The sequence below is a fragment of the Gracilinanus agilis genome, chromosome 4 (genome assembly GCF_016433145.1).
Source record: "Gracilinanus agilis isolate LMUSP501 chromosome 4, AgileGrace, whole genome shotgun sequence".
NCBI classification, from domain to species: Eukaryota; Metazoa; Chordata; class Mammalia; order Didelphimorphia; family Didelphidae; genus Gracilinanus; species Gracilinanus agilis.
The window spans coordinates 106,048,631-106,062,946 of NC_058133.1; the positions used below are offsets into that span (position 1 = coordinate 106,048,631).

General features: G+C 41.3%; 1 protein-coding gene across 1 annotated transcript; it reads left to right on the plus strand.

Annotated features, from left to right (window-relative positions):
• Positions 1 to 1,564: 1,564 nt before the first annotated feature.
• Positions 1,565 to 10,623, plus strand: OPTC (opticin). The gene is made up of 6 exons (XM_044675758.1): positions 1,565 to 1,789; positions 2,385 to 2,520; positions 3,897 to 4,055; positions 5,648 to 5,850; positions 7,496 to 7,591; positions 10,453 to 10,623. The coding sequence occupies exons 1-6, from the start codon at positions 1,565 to 1,567 to the stop codon at positions 10,621 to 10,623; spliced, it is 990 nt and encodes a 329-aa protein (XP_044531693.1).
• The last annotated feature ends 3,693 nt before the right edge of the window (positions 10,624 to 14,316 follow it).

Below are 14,316 nucleotides of genomic sequence, written 5' to 3' on the forward strand. Positions count from 1 at the left end.
CTGTGGAAGAGAGAGTTGCCTGACTCTGTCTCACTGAAATCCAATTTATCCACAAATAAACAGTCATGACCAGTGAAGTCGTTTTGGTCCTCTTCGAGTATGAAGGACAAGAACCATCATTTCAAACACAACTAAAGGAGATGAGAGAACAATTTCAGGTCACACATATGGGTTAGGAAACATATGGTGATCAAAGCCTCAAAACAACTTACTAAACTCACCTTAGTGATGTTTTTGTAGGATTCAGATCAGAGCTGGACCTGAGGCTCCACTTCCCAAAAAAGAACTTAAAGGGTGAGAAACATGAACTCTTAATGGTAAGGGAGAGCTACTACTTATCTCAGATGGTTCAGTGAAGCAGGGCAGAGCAGGGAATGCCTCCACTCCCCTACCACTACCATCAGGGAAACTGGTATGGCATGGAGGAAAAAGTACCAACTCTGAAGTTAGAGGACCTGAGTTCAAATGTCACTTCTAAGAATGACTACCTCCATGACCCTGAGCACATCACAACCTCCTTTCCCTTAGTTTCTTCAACTGTAAAATGGGAACAATAATGGCCCCTCTCTTGTGCTATCATGAGGATTAAATGAGATAATATTTGGAAAGTACTTAGTCTGGTGTCTGGTACATTGCAAGTACTTAGTAAATATTTGTTTGCTTCCTTCCTTCTATAGGACTGTCACTTCATTGGGTGCTGGGGACTCCCAATGCCTAGGGGTGGGGTTATGGAGAAGGAGGGCAGCCTTGCAGGGGAACTCCAAGGGTCGAAACATCCTCCGTAAGAATGACTGAATAAATTGTGGTATAAGACTGTAATGGAATACTATAGTGCTATATGGAATGATGAGCAGGATGCTTTCAGAAAAACTTGGAAAGACAACATGACTATATGATGCAAAGAGAAGAGAACAGAACCAGAAGAATATCATACACAGTGACAGCAATACTGTACAATGAACAAATGTGAATAACTTAGCTAATCTCAGCAATACAGCAATCCAAGACAATCCCAAAGGATTTATGATGAAAAATGTCATCTGCCTCTATGGAGAAACTTTCTTTCTTCTTTTTTTATTTTATTTTATTTTTTAGTTTCTTTACACAAAAGGACTAATACAGAAAAAATGATTGTACTTATAACTTCTATTTCAGATTGCTTAATGTCTCAGTGAGGAGGGAAGGGAGAGAAAGAGAGAAAGATTTCAGGACTCAAAATAAAAAAAAGGAATATTAAAATTATTTTCACATGTAATTGTGGGAGAATATTGAAAAGGAAAAAGAAACAACCTCCATAGATAAAGAAGACTAATCCCCATGCAACTTTTAGCCTTAGAGAGCTCTCTGAGACTCTGAGAAGTAAGTAATTTGGTCACAACCATGTAGTTAATATTGTATCAGTATCAGACTTTGAACTCAGGTCTTTCTGAATCTAAGGCTTTATTCCCCATGCCGTGTTGTTCTCAAGGAATATTATAATTCTTATTCTCATTTTATATATATGTTAAATGTATGTTTAATTGAGTTGAGTCAACCTCTGCTTCCCTTTCCCCACTGAAGCACCATGAGGATCTCTACCGTTTTGGGGCTGATAGCCCTAGTAATACAGGAGACAGAGGCTATGCCACCCAGAATAGAAGGAGGGAGAAAGCAAGAGCAACCACAAGATGAAGGAACATCCTATGATAATCTAGAACTGGGGAGCTATGACCCAAATCTGGATAATTATGACCTGAGCAACTATGAAGAAAGAGCTATAAAGAATGACTATGGAGACCCGACCCCAAAGGTGAGACTCACAGAGATGGGGCTGGTTGTCAAGTCTGTCTAGGGCTAAGATGCCAGACGCCCATATCCCTTTCCTAGCTCTCTATGTAATGGAGATTGGCCTCTTGTTTCCTCTCTGTGCAATAAAGATCCTTTGGGGTACACTAGGGGTTATGTGCCAGAAATGAGACTTAGCAGTTGGAGACTTCCAAAGAATATTGTTAGGATTAAAATGAAATAATGTCTGTAAAGAACATTACAAAATCTTAAAGTGCTACAGAAGGCTATTGTTATTATTAAAATGGGGGCAGTTGGACCAGATGGCCTCTAATGTCCCTTCCAGTTTCCATCTTTGATCCTGATTTGAGTCCTGGCTCTGGTACTTATTGACTGTGTAGCCACGGGCAAGTCACTTGGGTCTGTGAGCCTTAGTGTATCCATCTGTAAAATAGAGGGCACAAGCATCTTCAAACTTCCTGGGAAGAAGTAGGGAGAGAAATATCCAGAAATTACTGTTATGCAAACAAAGAAAATTAATAGAATTTTACCTTTTTTTTTTTTAAATCTTCCCTAACTACCCTTACCTACTTCTGTGTGGCATTTGTGCTGTGTCTCAGTCTAAAGTGGACACCTTGATCCCCTCTACCATGAGTGTCTCCACCAAAAGAGTGATGGCCACCATGGCCCCAAGAACATGGACTTCAGCCACCAAGCCTTCCATAACTGATCTGCTTAACTTGCTGACTGCTATGGGTGAGTACCTTGTCATAGCAAGACACAGCTGGGAAATGTGAGAAACTGAAGTCACCCTTAGCAGTGCTGAGCCAGTGTTCATGAGGTGTCAGAGAGAGATACAGAGAGAGACAGGGATAGAGACAGAGACAGAGACAGATAGACAGAGGCAGAGACAGACAGACAGACAGACAGACAGACAGACAGACAGACACACACACACACACACACACACACACACACACACACACACACACACACACACAGAGAGAAAGAGAAAAAGAGAGACCACAAAGGGAAAAGATATATTTGATCCCTCTACCAGTCCATTTAAAGAGCATGAAGACTGAGGGGTGATCAGAAGACTCTGAAGTCAGTAAAAGGCACCAGCAGAACCATCTAATTAACAGGGACCCAATGGGAGCAGGAGTGAACGGTAATTAGATAAGTGACAATTAAAAGTCTGTAAAGGAAGATAAATAGCTTTATGATTGTCACTTGGGAGTGGTAGCAAATGAAGCAATTGACTTGGAGAATGATGACTCTTCAGCTTTTCAGTTCTTCTTGATCCTCCATCCTTCCTTCTTCCCATGTACCAGCTCCAAATATTGGTGGCCAGAAGCTGGTCATTGTGTGATAAGGAGGAAATAGGCTGGAATGACAGGGGGTGGGAAATCAATTATTCAGTCAATCAGCACTCATTAAGCTCTATTCTAAGAACTGTGCTAAGTGAGGATGATCCAAAGAAAAGGCAAAATCAGGATCTGCCCTTAAGTAGTCTACAGTCTACTGGGGAAAATGTACTTGAATAGGTATATAGGAGATATATCCAAAATAGATGGAAGATCATTTTAGAAGGTAAGGCACTATTAGCTGCCAGCATCAAGAAGGACCTCCCATAGGAGGTAATCTCTCTTTTAGCTTTCTTGGGACCTTCTTCTGGGATGTTTTCTACTGGAGGGGATTTGGAGCTGTTTAGCTGTCAGAGGCAAGGGGTGGTGGTAGCATCAGGAGATATGGGCAGGCAGGGACTAACAGAGAATGGATACCTCAAGTTATGAAAGGAATAACCATAATAGAAGAATTTGCACTAAGAAAGGGGCATGGTGACAATCCAGGGAAATATTCCATGGGGTGTCTGGAATATACAAATGGCATCAATCCAGGGGTTCTCCAAGGAAGAATTCCAGTAGAATATAAACTATGAGACAGGGAGTTTTTTTTTGGGGGGGAGGGTTGTCTCTGTATACCCAGTGCCTTGAACAGAGATTGGCACATAATGTCTGTCAAGTAAATGCTTGTGGAATGAATGAATGAGAGAGGAGTAAAGCCCACTGGAAGGGCTCTAAAAATGGATCTTCTTTAACCTCTACACTTTGGCCCTCTGTCTGACCTAGGATTGCCCACCTGCTTGGTCTGCGTGTGCCTTGGTACCTCTGTGTACTGTGATGATGCTGACCTGGAGCGTATCCCTCCTCTGCCTCAAGAGACAACTTATTTCTATGCCCGCTTTAATCATATCAGCCGTATCCAGTCAGAAGATTTCAAAGGGCTAAGTATGCCATTGGGAATATGGATGAGGGAAGGAGAGGGGAGAAGAAATTGTTGGAGAGGGAACTAATGTCATTTTTCTGTTTGTCTAGTTAAATATGCTAGAATAAAGAACATCACATTCTTCCCAACTTCAAGGCTTAGTTTATCCCTCTATAACATGGGAATAATGTAGGATTTTCTCAAGTGCCTCAATTTATTTTATTGACTTATTATTCTCCATTCTGCCAGAAGACTTAAGAAATCTAAAAAGAGAGAGTACTCTTTTTTGAGAGCCATGGCAAAGAGAAATTAAACAACTTTCTCAAAGGTATACAGAAGGTTGTCCCAAGACCAGTTGATCAGCTAGTAATATTTGTTAAGTGCTTAGTACGCAAATAGGAAAAAGAAAGACAATCCTTGCCCTCAAGGAGCTTACAATCCTAAGGGGAGAAAACAACACCCAAAAAAGGAAACTGATGAGGGTTGGGGGAATGAGGTATCTGAAAGAGAAAATACCTGGTACAGTCCTGGTGGAGAAGTCCAAAAGAAAATAGGTGGCAACTGTGGTACATTTGACAAACCAATTCAACAAATGTTTATTAATCACCTTCTAGATACCTGTGCTAAGCACTGATGGTTCAAAAGAAAAGGCAACCCTTCCTCCTCCCCTCTCCCCTAATCAAACAACCCATCCCAACTCCCAAGGAGCTCATAGTTTAATGAAGGAGACAACATGCAAGCAAGGTATACTTATAACTGAAGATTTTTTCAAAGAGAAGGTACTAGCAACAAGGGAAGATGTGCTTCTTGAACAAGATGAAATTTTAGCTGGGACTTGGAGGAAGCCAGGAAATCCAGGAGGCAGAGATGAGAGGGGAGAACATTCCAAGTACATAAGATAGCCAGTGAAAATACCCAGTCAGGCTATGGAGCGTAATGTTCAAGGAATACCACAGAACTTAGTACCAAAAGTCTTGGGTTCCAATCCCATGTCCAACATGTATTAATGATGTGACCTTGGACAAGTATCTGGTAGATTTGTGGTAAAAGTACTAGATCTGTCAGAAGACCTTTGCCACTTAGCAAATGACCTTGGGCAAGTTTCTTCCCACGTCAGGGTCTTGGTTTCCCCAATTGTAAAATAAAGGGCTTGAACTATATGATCTCTAAGATCCTATTCAGTATTAAATCCTAGTTTTCCCTCCATTCCTCAGTTTCCTCAAATGAAACAGGATAATTTTTATAATCCGTTTCTCACAGGGTTGTTGTGAGAAATGTTTCAGGAACTGTGATGATGGTTTATATAAATGTAAACTAGTATGTCTTTGCCTCTGGGTAGGACTGCCTTGGATAGTTGGGCATCCATCCTACTAGAAATATTTTCAGAGGGAAATTCTAAAATATTGTACAGAGTCAGAAGTTTTTCTTAATTTCTTCCTATTACATGAAGCCTATTTTTACTGCTTTAGCTCTGGGTGGAGAAGAGCTGGCCAGCATCTTTCTAGTGAGTTTGAGTGAGGAGGAGATCACATAAGGTTTCAAAAGGTGGTTCATTCCCATTTTCCTCCTAATGTCCCCAACCATGCTTACATTTTTTTCTTCTATATCTCAAAAGGAAAATTAAAGCGTATTGACCTCACCAGCAACTCCATCTCCACCATTGAAGATGATGCTCTCCAGCTGCTACCTGCCTTACAGGAACTGATCATGCCTGAGAACAAGCTGATATTTCTGCCCAAGCTCCCTGGCAGTCTCGTGAGACTGGATGCCCAGTTCAATAACCTTCGAGGCTCAGGGATCCTACCAGACAGCTTTAAAGTGAGTCAGTACCCTTGGCTCCCCTTTCTCAACAACTCTCTCTCTCTGTCTCTCTGTTCTCTCTCTCTCTCTCTCTCTCTCTCTCTGTGTGTCTCTCACACACACACACACACACACACACACACACACACACAGAGCCAAGTTGTATAAATATGAGCTATTATTGTTACGATACAGTCCTTGTGGGTACTCTGCTTTCCATCATTCTCCAAACTGCCCAGGGGATAGCCATACTTTGTACAATCTTCCATTCTTCCATAAATGCAGGTCATCATACACTTATACCTCCTCATCCTATATGGTTCTTTTCCATATTCTCTGATAGGTCCTCTTCCCTTTAGATCAGCATTTAAAAAATATTTTTGTCTTGGGACACCTTTACTCTCTGAAAAACTAATGAGGATCCCCCCAAAGTTTTTGTTTACATGAGTTACATCTATCAGCATTTATACCATATTAGAAATTAAAACTGATAAAATTTATAAATATTCATTAATTCATTAAAAATAACAACAAATCCATTACATATTAATATATTTTTGTAAAAAATAACTATATTTTCCAAAACCAAAAAAAAGAATGAGAATAACATTGTTTTACATATTTTGACAAATCTCTTTAATGTCTGGTATAATGGAAGATGGCCAGATTCCCCTATCTGCTTATGCATTCAATCTATTATGATATGTTTGTTTTGGTTGAAATATATGAAGAAAATTCAGACTCAAACAGATATGTAGTTGGAAAAAGAGGAGCACTTTAATAGGTAATGGCATAATATTATTAAGAAAAGAGTTTTGATCTCAAGGACCTCCTGAATGGGTATCAGAGACTTTCTCCAGGGGTTTCAAGGAACATACTTTGAGAACAGTTACTCTAGATCGTAGGATTTAGATGGAAATCCAGAGTTCATCTAGTCCAATCAATTCATTTTGCATATGAGAAAACTCAGGCCCAGAGAGGGCCAGTGACAACAATAGTCAATGACAGAATAAGAACTAGAACCCTGGTCCTTGAATTTCCAATCCAGCATTTTTTTTTTTCCTCAGCGGGATATCTGTTTGACCTTGCTCTAGTCATAGTTGTGTGAGCAGCCCACTTTCCTTCCTGTTCATCCATTTCCTTGATGATATCCCTGCTACCAATTTTTGTGTATAGGAATCACTGGAAATTATAGTCTATTTGTGTTTCTTCCTTACCTTTTAATTCTTCAATGGTTGCAGTATTGTAAGATTCACAATGAGATGATGCCCCTTTGTTTAAGAGAGCATTTGATATGCCACTTGGGGAAAATCCCTTTAGTCAATGGAAATAATCTTCTTTCTTATTGAGACCCCTTAGTAGGCAACTGCTCACTCTTTCTTTCTTTTTCTTTTTTAACTCTTACCTTTTGTCTTGGAATCCATACTGTGTATTGGTTCCAAGGCAGAAGATTGGTAAAGGGCTAGGCAATGGGGGTTAAGTGACTTGTCCACAGTCATACAGCTAGGAAGTGTCTGAAGTCACATTTGAACCCAAGGCCTCTAATTTCCAGAACTGACTCTCTATCCACATAGCTGACCCCTGCCCAGTCTTCTTAATGTCCCCTAGCATCTCCCATTAAGACCTGGAGTCCCCAGGGCACAACTTCCCTTTATCTCCCCAGGAACTGAAGAAGTTGGAGTTTCTCTACCTATCAGACAATGAGATGGACTACATCCCTGTGCCCCTACCCTCAAGCCTTCGTTCTCTGCACTTGCAGGTGAGAACTCATGGCAGGAGGGATTGGAAAACAGAACTACCTAGCAATGAGAGGTCCTACATGCTTAGGGTTTATTCTCTTTCCTTGGAGATAAGCTCCTCTAGATAATTGTTCTATTATTCTTTCTTTATTCTCATCCCCATTTCTCTCCCAGCTCTTCCTACTTCTCCCCTAACTTTTTCTTCCATTTCTTTCCTTTTCTTTCTCCCTTCTCCTTTTTATCTCTTTGCATCATCCAGGAATCTCAAGGTATCATGCAGGTTTTATTAGTTAGGTGTTGTGGTGGATAGAGTGTTGGACATGGAGACAGGAAAAAACCCTTTGAACCTAAGTTCAAATCTTTTGTCTTCAGACACTTACCAGCTGTGTGGCCTTAGTGAGTCTCTTAGAATCAGGGATAAGAGCACCTACTGTGCATAGTTGTGAAGATCAAATGGAACAAAATGTAAAGTGCTTTGCAAACTTTAAAATTCTATGTATGTGCTGATTATTATTATCTCTCCCTTTTCCTCCAATTTATATTAGAGAATACCTCTGGAAACTAAATTCTAAAGCTCAACAGTGCTGATCTACTCTAGGAAGGTATCTCTCAACACCGATAATATCACTGGTCTTGATTTTTAAAAACATCTTTCCCGCATCTCTCTCCTAATTTTTTTTTCTTCCTACCAACTCCCTCAACTCATATCACTCATCCCATCCCATCTTCCCCTTTTGTTATGGGAGAGCTTGAGATTAAAACCCAAGGCCAGGAAGGTTTGCTCCCTCAAGAATGACAAGCTCCAATGATTATCTCTAAAATAGAGAAATTTTTTTAAGTTGACTGCAAGTTGAATGACTGGGAGGTGGGTGCTCTCCCACAACATGTTCTCTTCTTTCCTTCTCTCAGATCAGCTTCTCTACTTTTTATTTTCCCTCTCTTCTTTTTCTCTTCTCTTTCCCTTCTCCATTTTGCTTTCATCCCTATGTCCCTGCTGGCTTTTTCCTCCCATCCATCTTTGTCTAGCCTTCCTGTGCCTCTGTCCATGACATGGCCCTGAACCCTAATGCTGACAATTTTCATTAGTGACATCCTTTAATGGAATGGACTTGTCTAATCTGTTCCCTGAGTCCCTTTCCTCTAGGAATATATCTGAGCTTCTCTCCCACTCAATCTTGCTTAGAGTCACAAGTAGTCAAAACTGTGCCTGGGGAAAATTAAATTGGGGGTTGGGGAACGGTTGAGCAGAGTATATTCTGACTGTGGGCACAATTGTGCCAGAAGAGAATAACCCATCCCCCAGGGAGTCTTGGACCTTATCCCCTAGACCAGTGGTTCCCAAACTTTTTTGGCCTACCGCCCCCTTTCCAGAAAAAATATTACTTAGCCCCCTGGAAATTTTTTTTAATTTTTTAAAATGTTAATAGCAAAGATAAATGCACCTGTGGCCATCACTGCTCCCCTGGATCGCTGCAGCACCCACCAGGGGGCGGTGGCACCCACTTTGGGAATCACTGCCCTAAAATAAGGAGAAAGCAGGACCTCTTAGAGATGTGACTCTCCAGAAGGCTACGAGGTGTTCAGCAGGGTTGTTAGTTACCTCAGCAAGGTTGTAAAAGCCACTGGATAATAAGGGGTAGCATTTATAGAGCATTATATGGTTTGCAAAGCACTATAACTGTGCTTTCATTTGATTCTCAGAGCAATCCTGAGAGATAGGTGCTAATATTATCCCCATTTTACAGAAAAGGAAACCAAGAAAGATTGTGACTATTATATAGTCCCACGATTAATGAATGTCTAAAGTAGGATTTCTAATTCCAGCTTCCTATCCACTGCATCACTTAGCTGTCTAGTACTAGGCTAGATTGCAGAACTGGAGTCAAGAACATTCATATTCAACTGACCATGGGACCCTGGGCGAGCCATGCCAATCTATGAGCTTGTTTTCATATTTATAAAATGAGGGGAATGGGCTTAATAACCTCAAAGGTTCATTCCAACTCTAAATCTGTACTCCTGTGATCTAGGATGCCTCAGAATTATTTGTGAGAAACACGGGAGAACAAACATTGTTCCTGAGAAAATAAAAGTCACAGCCCTCCTCCTCCCCCCACCTGTGTCCTTTTCTCTCCAACCTTACCCTTTATCTCTCTCTCCTCATCTTTCTCTTCATTTCCCTTAGCTCAAAGAACTCAAGAATCAGCCAGTGGTAAACAGCCTCAGAATCCCATCCCATCCCTCCTCCCCTTAGACAGAGTCCCATGGAAACAGGCCCTCCAGGGAATAGAAAGGAGAGGGAGTAAGGTATTCAGCACACAATGGCCCCTGTTTCTAGCCAGAATCAGATCTGGCCCTATGAATTCCTTGGAACCTAGGTATGCAAGCAAGCAGTTGCTTTACTGAGATGTAAAGGCTATAACTCTTCTAGCAGTTGTACACATGGACATAGTAAGCAACGGCTCCCTATGCTCATCTTGTTACCTAGCCATGAGAGAACCTCCTCCTGGCCCCTACCCATTCATCATTTTTAAGATTCTCCCCATTATACAACTAGAGAAACTGAGGAAGAGGACAAAGAAAAATACCCAACACTACATGACAAGATAGTGACAGGATAGTAAGATTTGGACCCAGTTACCCTTGGGTTTTGCCAAGTCCAGTCAACAAACATTTATCAAGTACCTACCATTTACCATGTCAAATGAGCCAGAGAAGGAAATGGCAAACCACTCCAGCATCTTTGCCAAGAAAACCCCAAATGGGGTCAGTAAGAATCCGACACAACTGAAACTACTGAACAGCCTCACAAGATTGTTGCAGGAAAGCATTCTGTAAACCTCCCAACCCTCTAGAAATGTAAGTTATTCTATTTTCTCAGAACAATCACATCCAGAAGATTCAGGAAGGCACCTTCTGTGATGCAGAGGACCACAAGTATGTCCGAAGGGTCCTAGAAGACATCCGCCTAGATGGCAATCCCATCAACCTAAGCCTCACTCCTAATGCCTATTTCTGCCTGCCCCGACTCCCCATAGGCAGCTACATTTAACAGGACCTCTATGGTCCTTAGTTGCTTCATCTGTAAAATGAAAATAATGATGTTTTACCAGGCACTCTATCTTATGATTCTTTTCATCCTAATCTCCAGGGCTTAATACATTTCTGTATATAATGAATACTCAATAAATATTGGTTATCAATCATTGGAACAGTGATGAGCATGAAGCTCCTCTCTGGGCATCAATTTCCTTCTTTAAAATGAGGATGTTGGGGGACAGCTAGGTGGCTCAGTGTTTTGAGAGCCAGGTCTAGAGATAGGAAGTCCTGGGTTCAAATCTGGCTTCAGATACTTCCTAGCTGGGTGACCCTCAGCAAGCCACTTACCCCCCATTGCCTAGATCTTACTTCTCTTCTGCCTTGGAACTAATACACAATATTGATTCCAATACAGAAGTTAAATGCTTAAAATTAAAATAAAATGAGGACGCTGGACTAGATCTCTAAGGTCCCTTTCCTGAGGGGTCATCATGGTGTAATGCAGTGGTTCCCAACATTTTTTTGTTCCTTGGACCCCTACTGACAACAACAAAAATGAATTGTGAATCCCCAGGGTAATGGGGTATGCTATTTATAATATTTTTAAACAAATATTGACTGTTTAAACCACCATTTAAGAAGGATTAATTTGAACCCCTTGAGCCATCACTGAGAATCTTATGGGAAACACTAAATAGGCAGGATGGAGTTTTGGTCTTGGAGTCAGGTGACAGGGGTTCAAATCTCTCTTCTGCTACCCCTGTGATCTTGAGCAAGTCTATATATCTCTTTGGGTCTCAATTCATTCATCAGTAAAATGAGGGGGCATAGAAGACAGTTCAAATTTCATCTTTTGCAGGAATCCTTTCCTGCTCCCTCCTCCAGTTACTTCTGCTTTCCCCTATGAGAGTCCCTTTTATCTAATCTATATATATTATACATACCCACTTATTTTCATATTTGTCTCACCATTAGAATGTAAGCTCCTTCAGGACAGAAACTCATTTTGCCCCTTTTTGTATTCCCAGCACTTAACATTGTGTCTGGTGGAAAGTAAACTCTTAATAAATGCTTGCTGACTGGCTAACTGACAAGATGACTTGTGTGGTCCCTTCTAGATCTAAATCTGTGCTTATATGGCAGAGCAGATAGGTGACTAAGTGATTAGAGCACCGGGTCTGGAGTCAGGAAGACCAGAGTTGAAACCCAACCTCAGACACTTACTGGCTGTGTGACCCTGGGAAAGTCACTTAATCCTGTTTGCCTCAGTTTCCTCATCTGTCAGATGAGCTGGAGAAGGAAATGACAAGGGGCTTCAGTATTTTTGCCAAGAAAATCCCAAATAGGGTCACAAAGAGACAGAGTTGACTGAAGTGACTGAACAACAATGATCTGTTTGAAGACAGAAGACTTGATCAGAAAATATGTTGATGCTCTTCCACATCTGGTATCCATGTAACCTTTCCCAACCACCTTTTCCTTTTCCCTACCCTAAGTAACAGAGAAACTTTAAGGGGAACTGAGCATCCCCTAAAGTGGTCTTCTCTAGCTTCTTGTCTCCTCATAGGGCAATTGGTGTGCAAAATTTTTATTTTGCCACTCACCAAAATTCTCTCTCATCATTAAATTCTCTTCTGCCAGGGAAATCAGAGAAAAGAATAGCATGCATTTATAAGTCTTTGCCATTGCAAAGCATAGATTATTTACATGATCTCCTTTCTGTGAGTCATTTAGGAAGTCCAAATATTATTATTCCCATTTTACAGGAAAAGAAACTGAAGTCTTGAGAAGACTTGCCCCAAGTCACATAGCTGGTGAGGAGAAGTAGGATTTGAATTCAGGTCTTCTGATTCCCTGAGTCCTTTCTGTTTTATGTTACTGAATGAATAAAGAAAAGAAAGTTCTTTCTTCTCAACCTTATTCTCATTCATCCCTTGCCTTGATATCTCAGAGGTTCACTCTAATTTCTTTCAGATCCTGGAATAGGATTTGGCTGCCTCAAATCTTTCCCAAGAGAAAGGAGGCTAATCCTTTTCTTTATTTACATTCCATTCCAGTTCTGTTCTTCTATGAATCTGTTTTTGGAGTCAGAGTAGTGTTGTTTAAATTCCTAGTTCCACTATACACTTACCTTGTGACTCTGGGCAAAGCATTTACCTTCCCAGGGCCTCAGTTTCCCCATTTGTAAAATGGAGGTGTTGGGCTAGATGACCTGTAAGGCCCCTCCGAAACCTAAATCTTAAACTCCTGGGTCTATGCTTAGAGCCTCCTTTCTACCTTTGGTAGCTATTCTCTTCACCTGATTTCTTCCTCATTACAGAGGAAAGAACTCTGCCTCTGGAATCAGAGGAATTTGGTTGTGATCCTATTTTTGCCATTTAGTACCTGTGTCACCTTGTGCAAAGCTCTTTTGACTTTACTGGGCTTCACTTTCCTCATCTGTAAAATAAAAGCTTTTTATTAGAATTGCTGGATGGTCTACTGGTTTCTTTCTAGCTCAAGGGCTATGGGAGCCTATGATTCTGTGAAATCTCCCTTCGACCCACTAGGGGGAGACAATGTGAAAAGATGAAGAAAGAAAGAAATCGATCTATGTCACTTATCCACAAAGTCTTGGACCTGGATTAGGGCTCCTGAGCTGGGAATCACCATGATTTGTCCACTCTGACCTCACACCTTGAACCAACCAATGTAAAGGAGGCGATGGGAGACCCTCTAGAGAAATGTTGGCTCCAACATGGGGCCATTGTACGTAACCAGATTGGACAGAAGGATGGGCATTTTAGAGGTGAATTGGAAGTTGGGGGTGAGGGAGTAGGGAAAGTGATGGGAAGCTGAGACGTCCTAGATGACTTGCTCTGGCAGTAGGGCTCTCCTGCTTCCTGAGGGACAGCATGTTTATTGAGAGACCTTTGGGAGATCTACTTGAAGGACACTAAGTGAAAGATGGGGTTGAGGGAAGAGAGACCAAGAGGTCAGTTGGAGATATTTCCATATTGTGCGTTGGTCCTGAGAGAGGGAGATTTTGGGAAAGAGAGTCAAGTTTGCAGCTTGACTCTCTTTCCCAAAATCTCCCTCTCTTAGCCCCTAGTTCAAAATGGAGGACTGGATTGGAAATAAGGGAAAATTCCTCAACTCTTGGTTAGTTTTCTCTCAGACCAGTAGAGATATCCATGGAAGATTCATATTTCTAGTTTAACTTTTCTTCTTTCCCCTTTTTCACAGTTTTTGGGCAGCTGTTGCCCATTTCTCTTTCCTCTGCTCTGTTTTGCTCTCCTCTCTTCTTTTTCTCTCCCTACTCCCAACCCTTTGTGTTGTAATTCAATCATGTCTGACTTTTTGTGACCCCATTTTGAGGTCTTCTTGGAAAAGGTACTGGAATGGTCTGCCATTTCCTTCTCCAGTTCGCTTTAACACTGATGAAACTGGTTAACTCACTTGCCCAGGGTCACACAGCTAGTAAGTGTCTGAAGCTGGATGGGAACTCAAAAAAAGTATCTTCGTGACTCTAGGTCCAGCACTCTATCCACCTCACTAGCTACCTGCCCTTTAGATCGGAAGACTCCGTTTCAAGAAGCCCATCTTGCCAAGGAAAGAACATTGGTCCTAGAAAAAGGCCAGGGCTAGTGGTCCCCACTGCGGATGCTAGACTCTTCTCAAAAGAGCTTTTGCTTTACACTAAAAAAACAAAACAAAACAAAAAAAA